The 20,890-nt window shown below is 36.1% G+C and overlaps 1 protein-coding gene across 9 annotated transcripts in view; it reads left to right on the top strand.

The window, feature by feature from the left end:
- Positions 1-2,310: 2,310 nt before the first annotated feature.
- Lrriq1 (leucine rich repeats and IQ motif containing 1) overlaps positions 2,311-20,890 on the top strand; it is a 200,863-nt gene continuing 182,283 nt past the window's right edge. For 6 of the 9 annotated variants that reach the window (XM_031349416.1, XM_031349415.1, XM_031349420.1 and 3 more), the window contains exons 1-8: positions 2,385-2,561; positions 2,956-3,187; positions 4,515-4,657; positions 10,876-11,002; positions 13,180-13,271; positions 14,343-14,460; positions 16,956-17,179; positions 20,425-20,499. In XM_031349416.1, the coding sequence (XP_031205276.1) occupies positions 3,175-3,187; positions 4,515-4,657; positions 10,876-11,002; positions 13,180-13,271; positions 14,343-14,460; positions 16,956-17,179; positions 20,425-20,499 (792 nt within the window). In that variant the 5' untranslated portion in view covers positions 2,385-2,561; positions 2,956-3,174. The other 3 variants (XM_031349417.1, XM_031349418.1, XM_031349424.1) reach the window with 3 other exon arrangements.

Raw genomic sequence — 20,890 nt, 5'->3', positions numbered from 1 at the left:
AGCCCTCTGCTGTGTTGTATCTTCTTTTGATGACTATGTTTTGCTAGCCTCACTCTATTTACCCCTGATTCTGATTTATCATTTTATTTGTCTATTTGTGTTTTGGTTTGGTTTGGTTTGATTTAAGAGAGAAAGGATGAAGGTGTACCATTTGAACAATGGGAAGGAGGGATGGTTCTGGGATGGGAGGAGGGAGGTGAAACTGTGATGAGAATATAGTGTAAGAAAAATATTTTCAATAAGGAATAAGTTTACCCCCTCCAAATAGGAAATACTACTCATAACCACCCTACCGAAAATGAAGCAAGAGTAACTTCTGGTCAGTTATCTTAGTACTACATTGCTATTTATAGCAATTCCATATACAAGAAATATAACTATTGAAAAAACTAGGAAATGAAAACAGTTTCATTCATCATTTAACCATCTTAAAGAAATAAAATTCCTGGTGGATAGCAAGCAGTTTTTCCTCAATAAATAAATGTCTATTATATGTTCTTTGAAGAAAATATGCTCTAGTGGGCTAGGCTTTCCACTAATAGTACTTGGGAGTGATTTTCAACACTGTTATCTACTCAGAATTTAAAAAGATTACCTATTCAAGGCAAAGGGGACATAGATCAGCTAAACTAGCATACTCAAATCGAGGCTTTGCTTTCTTGGGATATTTCTTAAGCTATTGTGTTATTAAATAATACACACTTTAAAAGCAACAGAAAATACTAATTCTAACCTGTAACTGTTTTAGGTATTTCTTGTACTTTGTATCCATTTGACTGATGATGTTTTAGTTTAATTACTATTAATTCTTAGAGTTAACTTTTTTCTAAATTTATCATAAGAAAAAATAATATGATCCTAAGATGTCATTCTCTGCATTGGCGAGATGGTTACGTGAATAAGAGCAATTGTTTTCACAAAGAACCCAGGTTCAGTTCCTAGCACCCACATGGACATGCACAACTATAACTCTAGTTCTAGGGGATTGGATATCCTCTTCTCTCTTATGCAGACATTAAACATGCACACAGTTCAAAGATACACATTCAGGCAAACATTCACATGCATAAAATAAAAATAAACCTTTAAAATCCCAAACATCATGGAATATCTCCAGAGGGGCTTTCTATATATTTTATATGAATTTACTTCACAAATTAATTTGAACATTTTCAATATCAGCACTTTCTTAAAAACAGCTATTTAAAAATAATTTTAAAATGTATTATGAAAGAACTAAAGTTTTTAAAGAAAAAGTGACTGATAATTAAAACAAAATTAATCTTAAAATGTTTTTAACATATGAAACTCAAGCATTGTAAATAAATAGTTATGATAGTCTTTAAATTGTCAATTAAGCCAAAATAAATGGATGTTGAGCATGGACTTTGATAAAGAACATACCTTAAACTTTATTAAATCTTAAACCAGGTAGTTTTAAGCTACCTGGTTTAATCTTTTGGTAAAGTACTAATGTGGTTTTTCAGTACAAAAGAGCTGCTGCTTTCTCACTGTATTTTGTTTATTATAACTGCTGATGTGATTAAAGTTCATGTTACCAGGAAATATCATGTTTGTTTTCCTTCAGAGGTCATGAAGTGTTTGCTTTTGTATATTGCCTAACAAACTGGTTTTACTGTTGTGTTGAACCATTTCCTTTTAGAATATAACGGCTTGCCCATAAGTTTTAAACTTTTAAACCATTAATTATTAATTAATACATTTTATAAATGTGTATAGTTGCTTTGCAATAAACATTTAGACATAATTTTTAAATATTGAACCCATAGACCTTCACGATTTGTATTGAGTAGTTTCTGTCAATATTTTATAGTTTTATTATTATTGTTGTTATTATTATAAATAAGTTTTCAAATTTGCTATACCATACTAGGCTAGGATTAAAAATTTTGATAGACATTAATTCATAACTAATAATTATTTCACTCTTGAAAAGAAAGTTATTCTCATGGAAAGCAAGCTATTCATTGGCATTTTCTCCACATCTCTGCCTCAAAAGTCACTTTTGAAACAGGTTTTGTAAAAGATACAATGTCTGCATACATATCCGGTAGATGAATGCTCTTTGTTCAAAAACCAGATCACATCCACTTGAATAATTATAACAAAATGGCATATCGTCTTTAATATTTCCCAAACTATATAAATGTTAATAGCAACCTGGCAAAACAAACGATTTCCTCCTCTATGTCCCGAAATGCAATTCTAATTCCAAAATGGAATCAAAGTTGTTTGTCTTGCTAGGGCACCGGTAAGAAAGGGCTGCTCCGCAGTCTGTAGATTGGCTGTTGCCATGGCTACGATTTGTTGAGAGGCTGTGGGCGCTGTCTTTCAGGAAGTCCAGATCGTGCTGGTGAGTGAGGACGGTTTCTGTTTGTGGGGTCGGCTCTGGTTACTGGGATGTGCCCAGGCCGGTGTACAGGTCACTGAGTGGCCGCTGCAGGCAGGACTCCTGGAAGGAGGGGATGCCCCAGGGACTGCGCAGTACGCTGAACTCCAGCCCCTTCCTTTCTCGATCCTCTTAGCTCTGTCAAAAGAGAGTGAGTCTGACTACAGGTCCACCTCAACTGTCAGTTCTCTTCTTCCCATCTACCTCCAACCCCTTTGCTCTTTACCCGCGTGTAATGATTTTGTTGTTCTTACTTTACGAGTTGCATTTCCCGGTTGTATCCCCTAGCTGACAGGGGAGCTCTTAATCTTTTCCCACTTTAGACAATTAGCGAGCTGTGATTCACTTTAGCCGGAAGTAGTCTAGAGACGCTTCCTAACAATAGGCTCCTAATGAGAAAACTGTTTTCTGTACATTTACACATATGTAAATGTAAAAGGTGTAAATGGCCCAGAAATCGCTTGTAGGAAAGGAAGAAATGTGATGTCCATAGCTAGAGGAGAGGAAGGTACAGGTTTGTTTGTTTGTTTTTTCCCCCTTCTTAGATTATTGGATACTAGTTCAATTTGATGTGGAGAGGACTCCTGAGGGTTAACATGTAAGGTGAGGAGAGGAATACTGAGTGGGACATAATTCAGTAGGTGACAAGTCCGCTTTAGAGAACAGGAAGAATGCTTATACCTGATGAAGAAGGTGTCTCCCTTGTGTAACACTATTCCTGGAAAGATGTGAACAAAAGCCTACTCACCGCTAGTCGTCCATCTATGGCAGACCAAAGTAAGGGTCCCAACCAATTCCAACTTGGTGAACCAATCAGTTTTATTGGAGCTACGTAAATGAATATGGCTAATGAGCTATTTTGAGGAACAGAAATGACTGAAAGATAGACCGCTGGATCACCAAAATCTCACTCCTGCATGGATGAGAGCTCAAAAATGCTGGAGACAAGAGGCACAGTGTGTAGTCTAAGAGAAGCTCAAACGAGCTGGAGGACTGGAAAGCAATTTAGTAGTGAGAGGACCTCTGATTGGACTCAGCAGCTCTGATTTGAGGTCCTGTCCCCGTTATACATTAGATTATTGGCTCTAGATGCTTAAATAGCCATTTCAGACATCAGTGTTCTACTGCAAATAATGAGTATACGGTAGTTAGTCAGTTAACTTCTTCTGAAGATGATTAATTATGTATGTATCCTTTAATATTTGGCCTACCACAGTCCTGGGTATCTTGGAGATCATTGTGGCAGTGATGAAGGTGATATTGAGGATGTAAAGACACATTACTGTGCTATCTATATCCATTTCAAGTAGTAAGGACTCAAGCACAGTAAATTTGAGATTATAATAGGCGCACATTATCTGGCACTGTCTGCTATGTTAGCAAGAGCATGTGCCTAAGTCAGAATTACTAACTAGACTTTCCACTCAATGAATACAAAGTAGCCATGGATCTCTCTCAGAAATAGATTTTGGCTTTTCTCTCAGATGTATTTAATTTCTATATACTCAAACTGTTCAGTTTTTTAATGGACTGAACTTATAAGGAAAATATTGCCTTGAAGTTTCTTAATTGTGGAAGATAAGCCTGCCAACTCCATGTGATTATTTTCCTCTTCTGGATGGAATGAAAGAATAGTTTTGATCATCTCATATTCAAGTGGGTTTGTGTGTGTGTGTGTGTGTGTGTGTGTGTGTGTGTGTGTGTGTGTTTGAGACAGGGTTTCTGGGTGTATCCCTGGCTGTCCTGGAACTCACTCTGTAGAGCAGCCTGGCCTTGAACTCAGAAATCTGCCTGCCTCTGCCTCCCAAGTGCTGGGATCAAAGGTGTGTGCCACCACAGCCCGGCTTCAAATGTTTTGTTTTGTTTTGTGTTTTTTTGTTTTTGGTTTTCTTTTTGTTTTTGTTTTTAAATGGAGTTAATAGGCAAAGCAATTTTTTTGTTGTTGTTTGTTTTTTAATCATAATGCTAGCCTAAAATGATGCCATAAACATTTGTTAAGTTAAATGTCTACATGCATGGTGGGTCATGTGGCAAATTAGAACCCGTGTTTTTAAGAGATGGATTGGATTCTTTCCCTTTAAGTTCTACTTTTTGTTATTAAAAGCTATGGAGGACAGTGACGACAGCAATGAAAAGCTCAGAGAAGAAATAGAAGCTGAATTGGATAAGATCAGCATCTCTTCCTTGGAAAATGATGAGGTTGAAAATGATTCAGAATCAGAAATTCAGAGTGACAGTAGTGACACTGTAAGTGTTTCTCCATAGTTTTTTTCATTTTTCATTAGTTCACTGAGAATCTCATACAATGTATTTTGATCATATTCATCTTATCCTCAACCCTTCCAAAGCATACAAAACATATTTCTCCAAGGTCCATCTCCTCTCCCTTGCCCACTCACTTATATGTCCTTTTATAAAAAACACAAAATGAATCATTTGTGCTACCCATGTACTCTTAGATGTGTGGCTTTCCACTGGCTAGAGTGTGGTCCACCTAACAAGGGCCACATTCTTTTTTGGGGGGGATGGGGCACATTCTTTTTGTTTTGTTTTGTTTTTCGAGACAGGGTTTCTCTGTATAGCCCCGGCTATCCTGGAACTCACTCTGTAGACCAGGCTGGCCTCGAACTCAGAAATCCACCTGCCTCTGCCTCCCAATTGCTGGGACTAAAGACATGCATCAGCACTGCCTGGCTAGGGCCACATTCTTAAAGAAAAATGACTCCCCTTCTCCTAGTAGCCCCCAGACCCCAATAGCTCCTTAGTCAGGAGTGAGGCTCCATGGCTCCCTCTACTCTCCATGCTGGTATTTCATCTAAATTGAGCTTGCACAGACCTTGTGCATACTGTTTCAACTACAGTGAGTTCATATGTGCAACCTCCTGATGTGTCTGTAAAACTCTACTTGTAGAGAAGCCTCTGGCTCTTAAATTCTGTCTGTTCTCATATCTGCAAAGATCCTCTAGCCATGGAAGGAGGGTTTTACTTTTAACCTTTTTTTTCTTTTATTCAAAGCAGATTATTTTTGATGCACTGCATTCTGATTATAGTTTACCTTCTCCCAGTTCCTCCAAGATCCTCCATAGTTCAGCTCCCAGTCAGATTCCTTTCTGTCTCTCCTTAGAAAACAGAGACATCAAAATAATACTAATAAAATTAAATAAGATAAAAACAAACAAAAGAAAAAGTAGCAAAGAAATAGCATAGAGAACATATGTAGATACACACACACATGTTCACATACACAGGAGTCCTATAAAGACATAAAATAGTACATGCAAAGGGTTGTGTAAGGTTAAAAATGTCCCAGCAAAACATCATGTGACAAAGATCCTCTGAAGTAGCCACTGAGTTTCCACCTACCTCTAGCCCTGGGCCCTGGCCCTAATAGTGGTTTCTATTCCCCACTGAGGCTAACTTGGAGAGGACTCATTTTTCTTTTTGGAGTCATTATGAATTAGAGTTAGCTTCTGGGTTAGGGCTGAGGCTTGGGCCCACTTCTGCTTTCAGTGCTGAGACTCTACCTGGTACAGAGCAATGCAGGCCCTGTGCATGGTGCCAGTCTCTGTGAGTTCTTATGTGTTTAAGACCCTGCTGTGTTGAGAAGGTCTTGTTTACTTGGTTTTATCCATCCACTCTGGTTCTCACAATCTTTCTAACTCTTTTTCCATGGGGTTTTTTGAGTCTTGAAAGGGAGGGATTTTATGGAGACATCCATTTAGGACTGGATGTTCCAAGGTCTCTCACCACTTAGACTTTTTTGTGTGTGTGGTGGGGGGTGTTGTAGGTTCTATTTGTTCTCATCTACTGCAGGAAGAAACCTCTTGGATGGTGGCTAGAAAAGGCACTGATCTGTAAATATAACAGAATACTATCAGAAGTAATTTGAGCAGAAAGGTAGTACTAGTTTCCCCTGCTTTCCCCTAGGTCCCTATCTCAGGTTCTTGGCTGCCCAATCAGTTGGGAATAGGTTCTCTCTCATGAATTGGGCTTTCAACCTACTACACGCTGGTTGGTTACTCCCACAAGCTTTATGCCACTACTACACTAGGATATCTTGCAGGCAGCTCACCATTATGTATCAAATCATTTCTATCTGGGTTGGTGTTTCCCTTTCTTTATGATAATGTGCAGGGTACCTTAGAGTCCTATGAACATTTGTTCATAGAGGGATAGGCTATAGGTAGGCATCAGCCTGAGTTCTCCATATTCAGTGAGCTATGCGGGTGTTTTCTTCACCTCGCCATCAAACCTTTGACTTCTTGCTTCCACCGCGAGAGTGCTGGGACTGCAGCACTCAGTACCTTTAATTTCACATAGTGTTAAGGACTGAGTGCAGGGCTTCATCCTTCCTGTCAGACAGGCACTCCTAATAAGTGGGCCCTAGCCCTAGCCCCAGGCATCCTACTGATTGAAATTTTACGTTAGCAATATTTGTGTTTCTGGAGATTTATCTATTTCTTCTAGATTACCAAACAAGTTAAGGTATAATTGTCCAAAATAATCTCTTAGGAACTTTGGTAATTGTTTTCTTATTTTCTCTATATAAGATTTCAAGTACAATATTAGGTATGGAGAGAGTGAACAACCTTGCCTCATTTCTGATTTAGTGGCAATGCTGTGAGTTTCTCTCCATTTGGGTTCATGTTGGCTGTGAACTTGTTATACATCAGCTCTGTTATCTTGAGATATGCTTTTTGTATCCCTAACCTCTCCAGAACTTTTAAATGAAGAGGTGTTGGATTGTGTTGAAGGCCTTTTCTGCATCTAAGGAGAAGATCATGTAATTTTTTGTCTTTCAGTTTGCATATAGTAGATTGTATTTATTGATTTACATATGTTAAACCATCCCTGCATCTCTGGGGTGAAGCCCATGATCATTGGTGATGATCCTTGTGATGTATTTTGCATTTGGCTTACAAGCAAGTATTTATTGAGAATTTCTGCATCTATGTTCATAAAGGAAATGGTTTGTAATCTCTTTAGTGTATTTTTATGTGGATTGGATTGATACTGGATACTGTAGATTGAAATAGACTGTAGATTGAACTAGACAGTGTCTCTTCTGTTTCTATTTTGGGATATAATTCAAAAAGTATTGCCATGAACTTTTCTTTCAAAATCTGGTAAAATTCTGTGTAAAGCCGTCGGACTCAGGGCTTTTTATTGTTGTTGTTAGAAGATGTTCAGTTACTGCTTCTATTTCACTAGGGTCTATATATCTCTTTAATTTTATTATCTGCTCCCCATTTATTTGTTAAGTGGACTATTTCAAGAAAATCATTCACCTCTTTTAGAGTTTCCAGTTTGGTAGAGTTCATTTTTTTGTAAACCATGTCATTATGATTCTCTAGATTTTCTCGGTGTCTGCCTTTATACCCCATTTTGTTTCCAATTGTATTAATTTGGATCTTATTTTTCTGATTTTTACTTAATTTGGTTTTTCAATCTTACTGATTGAAACTAATGAGAGGAGATATGGAAGGTGACTACATACACATCAAAAGAAAACCTATCAAGGCATTATTAACATCTATGTAACAAGCATAAAGCCACGAAAGTTTATAAAAGGAAAACTGCTATAGCTTTCATCACATATTGATCCTCACATGTGCCTAGTGGGAGGCTTCAGTAGCCCACTGTTGCCAGTATACAGGTCATCCAGGCAAAAACTAAACAGAGAAATGCTGGAACTAATTGGTTTTCTAACCAAATGGGCTTAATAGATATTTACAGAACATTTCACCCAAACTCAAATGAATATATCTTCTGAGCAACTCATGAACTTTCTCCAAAACTGACCACGGACTTGAACACAAAGCAAGCCACAGTAGATACAAGAGAACTGAAATCACATCCATCCTGCATCTTGTCTGACCACCACAGATTAAAGGTGAATAGCAACAACAGAAACAAAAGGAATCCTAAAAACTCATTGAAACTGAACAACTCACTACTGAATGAAAAATAAGCTGATGGAAATTTTAAAAGAAGTTAAAAACCCTTTAGAATTTAATAAAAGTGAAACCCAACATGCCCAAACTTATGGGACACAAAAAGCAGTACTAAGAGGCAAGTTCTACACAATGAGATCTGGAGATCTCATTGTAGAAACTTAATATTCCACCTGAAAGGTCCAGAATGACAGCATTTATCCCAAAGGAGTAGATGGCAAGCAGTAATCAAACTTGGGGCTGAAACAGAAAAAAATAACAACAGATAAAAAATAAAATCAATCAAACTATTAAGCATTTTAATGAAAGTGGGATTTTAAGGAGGAATATTCTCTGTTTTTCATATGTATTTGTCAGGCTTAGGGTATCAGTTATAAGTAATGTTCCTTGGTAGATATTTAGATGCAAAACAATGTTTTAAGTAAAAACTATAATATCTTTATGCCGTATGTCTTATTTTCAAAGAAAACTTACAATGTGAAGTTCGAATATAGTTCTGCTTCCCCTTCCACCCCTGTACTTGGCCTTGAGCTCATGGTTCTTTTCATATTAGGCCGGTGCTCTTCCATTTTGCTACACCTTTAGACTTTCTGCTTTTCTCATTAAGATTATTGTTCACTTATGTATTACCTTTAAAAATCAATTTAAAAATCCTGTCTTTTAGACAGTTCATTTAAGTGAGACAAAAATGGTAGAATATTAGGTACAAATATTCTACACAAAGGCAGAATAAACCTTTCAGGCTGCACTCTGACTTAATATATACCATAAAATTATTTATCAAATTCAAATAACTTATTACAAGTAAAAATAAATTATAATAATAACTCAAGGTGAAAGAGTCAGTGATTGAAGATTGTCTTTTACAGAATATACAACAATCCCCACTGTCTACTTGTATTAAAAACACTTCTTAACCAGGAAGTAGCAATCACAGTAAAGTTGAGAGAACAAAAGAGGAGTGTGGGTACTTTTGTGAAGATAAGTTTCATTTTATGTCATAGATTTTTGTTTGGTTTGGTAAGGTAAACATATGTACTGGGTGCTGCTAATTGTTAAAGATAATAGTATATTTAATTAGTTATTATAGAGTTTTAAAGGTTATTTTCTTAACTAATGGAAGCCCAATGTAACACAAAGCTTTGCTTAATCCTGTGTTATTAAACCTGTTATCTTTTCTGTATCATGAATATCTGTATGTATCAATCATTCTGTGATATATGTTCCTCTATGAAGATTTTTCTATTCATGTATTAATAGTTTTAGGATTGTTATTAAACTACATTTAAATGTTTGAAGTATTTTTTATGAATGGTATATTTTGCACTATATTATCTAACATTAATTACTATTTGCATAGGAATGAACTTAATTTATACACGTAGTATATTTATATAAATCTACTTAGGTATTTAGAAAATTTAAAAATTTATATAGGCTCTGTTGGTAGATGTTTTGTAAGAGTAATTTTTATGTAAATTGTCATCTGGTGGTATACTGACTTTGTCTGCTAACATAAGCATAGTTCTGAAAGCTTCTAACCTCAGTACAATGTAATGTAGGCCTAGAAGGTTTTCAGCCTCTGAGACTTACTGCTAATAAGCTTACACTTTCTGAGCTCTGACTAGCTGATTCAACTAAGCTGTTTTAGCACAAACTCCTTTCCAAAGTGACTGATTCAATCTGGCTTCTCCCTAGGCCTCTGTCTAAATTGCTCTGCTTGGCCTCAAAAAAACTTTGGCAATGTGTTCTAATCTTCTGGCTCCTTCTCATTCTTTGACTCCTTCTGTCTTCACCTGTGTCTAGGTTGTTCACTCTTGAACCTGCGTCTGTAAAATCCTTCAGTAAAACTGCATCCTCCCTCTCTATGTCTGCACTGCTCTCCTAAGTAGCATTTCTTTTCTGTCTGTTCTCTTGAGAGCTGGGCATATTTTATTTCCACTCATTCTGCCAAATCTTTCTGATTCATCACTTACTCTGTCGCTCAATTAGAAATTACTTTCAAACATGGCTGCTTCCTTCTACAGGCAAGCATTACCTTCATTGTTTGGGATTGTGTGTACTAAGGGCATGTCTGTGTCCCAACCTAAGCAGCCATGTTGTTGGATTTAAAATTTTTCTGTGATGTTTTACAATGTCATATAAATTCTACTGTATTTGATAATTACATATTAAATAGTTACATAAGGTATTAATATATTTTGTAAAAAAATTAGTCTTTATTGGATAATAAATATATATAATATAGCAGCAAAATATCAAGAACTTGGGATGGGATCAGAAACACAGTAGCTCTATTAAAGATGCCAAGTATAACTAGTTTGCTCTTCCACTTGTGTTCTTAGAATTGTCTAGGAAAAACAATCAACTATGTTTGTTTGAAATAGACCTTTTATGGGCACTTTTACCTATTTACACAGTTTGCTGAAATTTTTGGTATGAAATAAAGACTGCAATATTTGACATATGAGCATTGGTAATCCTCTCATATTTTTGTTACTCAAATTTTAGGATGTACTTGAATTGCCAGAGTCAGTTCTTCATTATATCAACGTCATACAGAACAAGAGTAAAGCTGTGGAAGAGCTCATTCTTCAGGACGTAGACGACACTGACATCTTCACTGATTATAAGAAAGGTACATCTGAAAGGGAATCCTTCTTTTGAATAACAACCTTGGAGGTCCAGCTATCACAACCAGTAGCGTAATTATTGTAAAGACTGTAAGATGAAAACCCAAGGTCAACTCTGCCTTTTGGAGGACAGCCCTGCTACAGAAACTGTTGGCCACGATAATTAGAAAATGCAGAGTCAATGTCAGTATACAGAAACTCACACATACACACACATATACACATACACACACATATGCACACATGCTTACATAGACATATACATACCACACACACATCACACATGTACTTATACATATACACACTCATACACATATACATACACTATACAAATACACACATATCCACATACACACCCCCACACAACACACACATCCCATGTACATATACACACTCGACACACACCACATACACATCACACAAATCACACATGTACCACAAACCTACACACACTAAATACATGCACAACATATACGCATATACGCCAAGTATCTACACACAAAAAAAACACACACATACACACACACATACACACACACCATGTGTACACACACACACATACACACACAACACATGCAACACACAGACACACATATACACACACCATGTGTACACACACACAACACACACAACACACACAGACACACATACACGCACCCCACACATACACACACCCCATGTACATACACACAAAACACATACACATACCCCACATGTACATATATACACATAAATACACAAATACACAAAAACATACAAGTCCTATAAAGATACTAATTTTCTTTTGTAGAGTCTTATTTCTGATTCAAACTTCCTCTATCACAACTTGGGTCAATAAATCTAAACATCACCTGCTTTCCCTTATACATAACAGCTTTATGAAAATAAAATTTGATTTAATGCACAGAAAGTTAGTTGGAATGCATTCCAGAAAGTTTATGAATAAATATTGAAGAAAAATATCATATTTGGTAAAGTAAATGGGAAGAGTTAATCAGGTCCTCTGTTAAGGTGGTTTATTATTAGAAAACACTGACAAATTTATCATACTAAATAAAGAAAAAGAATGTAACTACATTTGAACTGATAATAAATAAAAAGGAAATAAAATTCAATTAAATCTCATAAAAAAGTTAGTATCATTCATTGTGGTAATTTTAATCTTTTAAATTAATATTTGTAGTAAAGTATTTTCATTATATAGTGCAAGATTCTATTGTCAATTTCTGGCAGCTAGAATTGAGCCTGCATATATTTCTTATCAAGGTGTCGATGTATGCTGTATATACATTCAATTTCCTTTGAAATAAAACATTCCATTTTGGAGGGAATCTCCTCAAGACTTGGGGCATTCTAAAGGAAGGTGAAACCTTCCCTCCTACAGGAAGCTCAGTGAGACTTAGGAAACTAGTAGAAAAGGGGCTCCTTAGGACTCAGGAAATAACCAATCCCAAAGCTTTAGAAATTCTGAAACTGACCAGACACTTTAGGCTCCTCACTCCCCAGGCTTAGATAAAGTGTAAAGATTGCTGAGAGACATTCTCAGACACAGGTGCCTGCTGGCAAAGGAAGAGTCTCATAACTGCCAAGAGGCAGAGACCAGCTGAGCTGCTTTCTGGAAGCTGAAACCAACTAAATGGCTTTCAAGGGATCCTCTCCAAAATTTAGAGCCCTTTGCAAATCCTGTAGTAAGACCTAGGGTTCCAGCTTTCTTAAGCTATTACTGATGCTGGTGTGATCTATGCTAATGGGGCTGTCTGTGAATCAATCCTATTTCTGTAAGAAACACCCACATTCTTGTAAGTAACCATATTTGCCTTGTTGGTTTATCAAGTTTGACTTTGGTAGTTTTTATTTTGTTTTTGTTTTGTGTTCAGATTTCAATCTGGAGTGAGTAGAGGTTTACTTATGTCCTTTCAGGAATTGAGTTACATAATATCATTTTATAAAAGAGCTCTGATTCTATATACATAAAAAATAAAACTCTGTTTAGACTATGAAAAGTGATAGCAAGACAATGATAATTGGTTTTTACAACTTTTAAAATGTACTTTCTTTTTCGTGGAGTTAATGTTACTGATCAAGTATGTTGATAGAAATTAAGAGTAATAAAAAGGTTTGAGATTTTGACATGTACCCTATCTAATACTTGAAATTACAGTCCTCCCCGTGTTTTCTCTAGGTTGCAGTCATGGCACAGTGTCTGACAGTCACATGCGTTTGAGGACTGGATCATTACCTGAATCTAAAGCAAATTCTGAGCAATTAATGAAGGTATGCATTTAACATCTGAATAGAAGGACTCACTATCGCAGCTAGGAATTTGCCAATTTTCTATTACATAGGATGTTAGTTTATTGCCTGCAGTTTGATTATTTTAAGCAAATCATTTTTTTGTTTAATAATATGCTCTGGTGTATTATATAAAACCACACAAATTTTTGTTATTAAAAATAGTGATTTGGTCCATAAGTATTTGGGAATTAAATGTTCATATACACAGAACAGTAGTATAGTACAGCATTTATAATTTTTGATGCAAAATAAGAAATGTATTATAATGTTTATTGTATTTATTATGAGAAAAGATACTTTACTGCAGAGAATCTTCAAGAATGGAAGGTGTTGTATTACATTTGGAAAATAGCACAGGAGAAAAATTTCTAGGAAGATAAATGTAACATAGCATTTTATAGGTTGAAACCTCCCAAATGTATTTTGAGGAATGTCTTTTAAAGATTTTTTCTACTTAGATTCATTTTCATTCAGAGGGTCTATTTGTCTAGCTCTGTCGAGACTCTGTAAGAGTTGGGAAATAACTTGAAAAATATCTCAAATGCTTTTTAGTCTGTTTTTGTTAACATTCAAATTTGAAATACTAATTTTGAATTTTGTTGCAACATTGCAGTTATACTGTATATTTTTTAACCACAGTGGAAAAATAGTTACATAGTACTATTAGTCAAAACTATATGCATGACTCAAGTATAAATAGATAATAGTTTTCTTTGTATTACATTGAGTATATTAATAATCTGTATACATGAACAATCAGTACAGATAATAAAGACAGACAAGAGGAGTAAACAAAGATAGAAAATCATCTGGGGCAAGGAACATTTTGAAGTGATAATTAAGCATATTAACTGACTATTATAAATTAATGACATAGTTTGCAAAACTTTAAGAGGATAAATATATTTATAAGGAAAATATTAGTGTTTTTAAAAAGTTTACAGTAAATCATATGCTCAGTATATATATTTAGACATTATTAAATGGTTTTACACTATTCTGGCTTTCTTCAATAGTAAAATAATAAAGATATTTTTTTTAACCTCTAAGATATTGTCTGTAATAGAAAAGGAAGAATTTATGAGAAGTCTAGCTCCTTCTGCCAGGTGTGTTTCCATTCCTGAGCCTATTACTCTTGATACACCCATGGATGAATATATTTTACCAGGTAGGCAATATTCCCAATTGTATGTTTAAACATTTTTATGTGATGTATTGAAGTATGTAGAAATTTTTATAGGTACTTGTAAATTTGTAAGTATAAAAAATTTAAAACGGAAAGTCATTATTTCTTAATAAAATACAAAAAAACATGAATTCCAGAATATATAGAAAAGACAAGGGGTGAGTTAGAGGGGAGATGGGTAGGGATGGCAATGATAGGAATAATTTTAGTTAGTTTTAAAAATGTACTCACCATCTTGACTTCATTCACAGGAGGCAGAGATGGTTCAACACAAGTAGAGGTTTACTTATGAGAAGGGGAAGGGGGAGGGAAAGGGGAGGGGGAGGGGAAGGGAAGGAGGGAGGGGGAGGGGGAGGAAAGGATTGAGGCCAGGGAAGGTAGGATTCCTAATGATAATCTGCTATACTAGTAGACAGTAGGCTGTTATAATCGCCATAGATCAGAGAGGCTCCATCCTGCAACTGCTGGAAACAGATGCAGACACCCACAGCTAAATATTAGACAGAACTCAGCAAATCCTGAGGAATAATGGAAGGAAGAATTATAGGAGCCAGAGGTGTCAAGGACACCACATGAAAACCCACAGAATCAACTAGCCTGGGTCCTTAGGGTCTCCCAGAGACTGAACCAACAATCAGGGAGCCTGCATGATCTTACCTGAGTTCTCTGCATATGTTATGGCTGTATAACTTGATCTTCTTGCAGGAATCCTAGTAGTTGGAGCAGGATGGTCTCTGACTCCTTTGCCTGCTTTTGGGGTCCTGTTCCTCCTGATGGGTTGCCTCATCCAACTTTAATATGAGGGAAGGTGACTAATCTTACTGGAACTTAACATGCCATGTTTAGTTGATATCCCTGAGAGGCCTGTCTATATCTGAAAAGAAATGGAGGAGTGTGTGTGTGTGTTGGGGCGGAGGGAGCTGTGACTAGAAGAACAGGAAAACAGGCTAGGAGGAGAGGAGGGATGGAAAACTGCACTCAAGATGTGATGTATGAGACAGTGAATAAATAGCTTTTGTTGTTGTTTTTACTATTTTTTATTTTATTAGATATTTTCTTTATTTACGTCATACGATATCTCCTTTCCCAGTTTCCCCTTCAAAAAAATCCAAAAAATAAAAAAACAAAAAACAACAACAAGAACAAACCCCTGTTCCCTTCCCCCTCCCCCTGCTCGCCACCCCACCCTCTCCCACTTCCTGGCCCTGGCATTCCCCTACACTGGGGCACAGAACCTTCACAGGGCCAAGGGTCTCTCCTCCCATTGATGACCGACTTGGCCATCGTCTACTATACACATGTTGCCATAGCCATCAGTCCCACCATGTGTACTCTTTGGTTGGTGGTTTCGTCCCTGGGAGCTCTGAGGGTACTAGTTAGTTCATTCGTCCTAAGGGGCTGCAAACCCTTCAGCTCCTTGGGCCCTTTCTAACTAGCTTTTTAAGCAGACGAAATCAGGGGAACAATCCCATTTACCATATGTCTTAAAGTTACTGTCATGATGTAACACTATGACCAGAAGCAAGTTGAGGAGGTAAGGCTTTATTTGACTTATGCTTCTTCATCACTGTTCACCACTGAAAGAAGTCAGGAGAGGAGCTCAGGGCAGGAACCTGGAGGCAGTAGCTGAGGCAGAGGTCATGAAAATAAGCTGCTTACTGACTTACTCCCCCATGCCTCCTCAGCCTGCTTTCTTAAAGAACCCATGAGCACCAGCTCAGGGGTGGGCACACTTACAGAGCTGGTTCCTCCCAAATCAAAACGGACCTGCAGGCTGAAGTACAGCTTTATCCTAAGGGGGAATTTCCTTAACTGAGGTTTCCTCCTCTCAGATGACTTTAGTTTCTGTCAAGTTGACATAAAACCAGCCAGCATAGTGTTCAAGGATAAATTTAAGTACTCATGGATAAAAATCAAAAAAGCAAAGCAAATACTAAGAAAAAACACTGATGTAAAGAATTGAAGAACGCACCGCAAGATAAAAATATCTACGAGCATGGGTTGGGAGTATTACTAGTATGAAAACAACCATAATCCCAAAAGAAATCAGCAAATTCACTGTAATTCCCTTCAAAGTTACAATAAAATTCTCTATAGAAATTTTTAAAAATCTTAAAATTCATATAGAAGCACAAGTGCTCAGCTAACCAAAAGAATTGTGAACAATATCTCTTAACCGTATCACTTAGCTCCGACTGCACAGACTCACCCAAACATACAATATTTTAAGTTTTAGGGACTATTTTAAGGAAAGTTATTTGATTTCCTTATTGACAGTCATAGAGTTTTTACATATAATCAGATGAAATTGCATATCTGCAAAGTTGCATGGCTCCTGACATCAGTTTACAATTGAAAATGTAGACATTTTCAATGCTTTGGTTATAGGCTTTTATGTTATGTTTATATGGCAAAATAGATCAAGATGATAGGTTTGATCTCAAGAATACTACTTTTGTTTCTCTGAATGAATGCAGACGAGGCTGACTTGAGTTTTGGATACTTTGAAGTAGAAGAAAGATGTAGAAAATCTTTGGAAGCTTGGCAGGACAAACAAGAAGAGCTAGAAGAAAAAGATAAAGAAACTCTGGAAGCTCAGAGTGATAGAGAAAAACAGAATTTTCAAGAGGAAGATGAGAAGAGACAGTGCTGGATAAGACAGTTTGAAGTAGAAAAGAAAAAATTAGAGGATCTTCAGAAGGTATGGTATTTTTCACATCTCACTAAGAACATAGCTACTCTCGGAAAGGTATTTATGTATGGAGTAAAAATGGAGATTACTCTGTGGTTTTTAATTACTCTTGATGAGGGAAATACCTGATCATGGATTAAATCTTTAATGCCTGAATTAGTTTGCAGAACTCCATCAGAACTTCAGACGTAAACTCTTGATCCTGGAGGTCTCTGGGCTTTGTGGGATTTCAAGGAATATCCTACATAATTTGAAATTTGCAATGTAGCCTATTACTTTTTATGCCTTTTGAATCACAGGAAAAGACAGTTCCTTTGATTATATAATGTATGCTCTATATTGTCTGACATATGGCACATTACATAGGACATATTAAGCTCAAGTGGTTGAGTAATTTAAGTGACATTCTCCACCCTGCCTCTAAATTAAGCTAAGATTTTCACTGTAGATTACTTTGTGTGCTTTTCCGTTTGTTAGGTGTGTCAAAACTGAGGTTTGTATGGTCAAATCATACTAACATGTTATCAGTAAACTGATGGAATTTGGGAGTTCAATTGCATGTCTATATAGAGGCAAGATCAAGTTTTGTCTTTCACTAAGTAAGGTTGGTCTGTGTATTATCTAGAACTCAGTTTGTTTTGAATGCTCTACTTGTAGCTAATTAGAGCAGTGTTTACTAGCTTATACCAAAAGGCCTAATCAACTGGAATAGTGGTGCTTTAGGTTTTAGACAATAGTAACTATTAAATTCTAATAAGCTAGTTGTCTCTTTTAGTAACCACTTGAATTAAAAAAAAAAAAACCCTCAGGTGCATGTTTTAATGATACCAGTCTCTGGTCTCTGTTGTCCATGGCTGTAACATAATTTTTGAAACTGAGAGTGATTTTCTTCACAAAATTCTGATATAAGAAAATTTGTCCTTTGTAGGTCTAATAGATTCCTCAGTAGACACTTTATTATGCTTTGTTGTTTGGAAGCCTTTGCATTAGACTCTTCAGCATTCTTATAATGAATTATAATGAATTCAGCATATATAATTTACTGTCTTCCCAATGAATCACTAACAACCTTAGCATTAGCCTAGTTGTTTGGGGATTCACAATTAGGTCGTCTATTCTTGGAACAGTAGGCTTCATTTGTTGATTATAAATGATCAGTTAGAAGCTGAGGAGGAGGGCGACCCAGTAGGAGGACCAGCAGTCTCAATTCATCTGGACTCCCGAGATCTCTAAAACACTGGACCACCAAACAAGCAGCATACATCAGCTGATTTGAGACCCCAACACACATACAGCAGAGGACTACCAGGTCTTGTGTTCAATCTGAGATGATGCACCTAACCCTCAAGAGACTGGAGGACCCGGGAAGTTTAGAGATCAGGTGGGGTGGGGGGTGGGGACATCCATGTGGAGATGGTGGGGTAGGAGGAGGTATGGAATGTGGAACAGTCAGAGTGGGATGTGGAACAGTTCGAGGATAGACAGGGGGAACAGGAATAAAATCTGGAGTGTAAAAAAATTAATTAATTAATTTAAAAAAAAGTTCAGTTGGGGTTCAGTTTCTCCCATAGTTTGGTGATTTAATTTTATTCATACACATGCCATTTAAACATACACACACACACACACACACACACACACACACATGTATATATGGAATCTTCTATTCTATTAAGTTACCATACCACCCCTCGAATGGCTTTAACTTTTGATATCTCTCTCCATATTTCCTCCATTACTGTCTCTTCCCTTGCCATTAGGTCCTGTATCACAGTCTCCAGCCCAGTCCATTTGTATCTATTCTATTTCTCCATCCTACGGAAAGCCTTCCCTTCTCCCTAGTCTTTTACTCTATACCTAACCTTTTTTCCCCACACGCATTGTAGCATGCTTATTAAAGATTTGGCAGCTAGCATCCCCATAGAAGTGAATGCTTACCTTTCTGGTTCTGGGTCATCATCTCACTCAGAATGATTTTATCTAGCTCCATCCATTTACCTGTGGATTTCCTGATTTCATTTTTTAACAGGCAATTAATATTCCATTTTGTGAACCTACCACAATTTCTTTATCCATTCAACTGTTGGCAGACAACTATTCTGACTATTATGTATAGGGAAGGATGAAGTGTCTGTCCTTGAGGTATGTGGCCAAAAGTGGCATAGCTGGATCTTGAGGTTGTTAGACTCCCAGCTTCCTGAGAACTCACCACACTGATTTCCATAGTGGTGTACAAGTTTGTAGTTCTACCAGCAGTGGATGACTGTTCCTATTACTCCATATTCTTGCCAGCATGGTATGTCGTATGTTTTATTGATCAAGCTATTCTGATTGAGGTTAAGGTGAAATCTCGAAGTAGTTTTGATTTGCATTTTCCTGATGAATGTGGATGTTGAACATTTCTTTAAGCTTCTCAGTCATTTTAGTTTCCTCTTTTCAACATTCTCTCTTTATATTTGTACCCATTGCTTGATGTAGTTTTTTTCTGCATTCTTCACACATACTTTAGATGTTTGCTTTCTACCAGATGAGTGGTTGCTAAAAATCTTTTCTCATCTCTAGCCTGCTCTTTTGTCTGAATGACAATGTCCTTTGCTTTATAGCTTTATGAGGTCCCATTTATTAATTGTTGTTCTTAGTGTGTGTTCTGTTCAGAAATTCTTTTCCTGTGCCAAAGAGCTCACTTTCTCTTCTGTCAGATTAAATATATTTGACCTCAGGTTGATGCATTTGATTGATTTGGAGTTAAGGTTTTGCAGGATAAATATAGATCTATTTACATTGTTCTATATATAGATATCCAGTTTGTCAAATATTATTTGTTAAAAATACTATCTTTTTTTCCAGTATGTATTTCTGGCTTCTTTAAAAAAATCAGGTGCCCATTGGTATGTACATGTATGTCTGGGTCTTCATTTTGATCCCATTGATCAACATGTCTACTTTTGTGTCAATACCATAGGCTTTTTATTGGTATATCTCTGTCGCCTGTAGTACAGTGTGAGATTGTGCACAATGATACTTTCAGCAGTTTGGTCTTTTTATTTGTTAGGTTGGGTTTTATTCCTTGTTTTATTTTCTTAAATCATTCAGGAGTATTTTAGGTATTTTGGGTTTTAATTACTAATAACTGAAGACTCAGGGAGATTGTCACATTTAATCATTATTTATAAATGTATTGAAAGAATTTGATATACTGAATATGTCATTTGATATTTGAATATAATGATACTTTGATGTTATTCTATATTCAGCAAGACCAAGACAAAATGAATGATGAACTCCATAAAGAAGAGAAAATATGGAAAGAAAAATACAGACAGCATGAGGTATATGTTTTTGGTTTGTATTCATATATTGTTATTCTCTAATTGAACTAAACTATTATGTTTTTAAAAATAATGAGCATTTCAAGATAATGTTTCCTATATGGTATGGAATTGAGCTTAGAAATTTAGGTTAGAAATTTGTTAATTTTAGAAATTTTCATTGAAAGAAAATATCCTAAAATTAAAAAATTAGTTCACTGGTTATATCCTTATAAATTTAAAATTCTAAGTTTGAATGTAAATGTAATATTAGGTACATCCAATAATTTTTGAAGATTTGAAGAAACATTACTGTATTTTGACACAATTATTTGAGTATGTTAAAAAGTTTTGAACTTAAAGTAGTTATAGTTATAAATATTTTAGTTTATTATAGTTTTTACATGAGTAT

This window comes from Mastomys coucha, unplaced genomic scaffold, assembly GCF_008632895.1.
Source record: "Mastomys coucha isolate ucsf_1 unplaced genomic scaffold, UCSF_Mcou_1 pScaffold4, whole genome shotgun sequence".
In the NCBI taxonomy this organism is placed as follows: domain Eukaryota; kingdom Metazoa; phylum Chordata; class Mammalia; order Rodentia; family Muridae; genus Mastomys; species Mastomys coucha.
The sequence above is the reverse complement of the archived record's forward strand: the minus strand, read 5'-3'. Positions and strand labels throughout refer to the sequence as shown.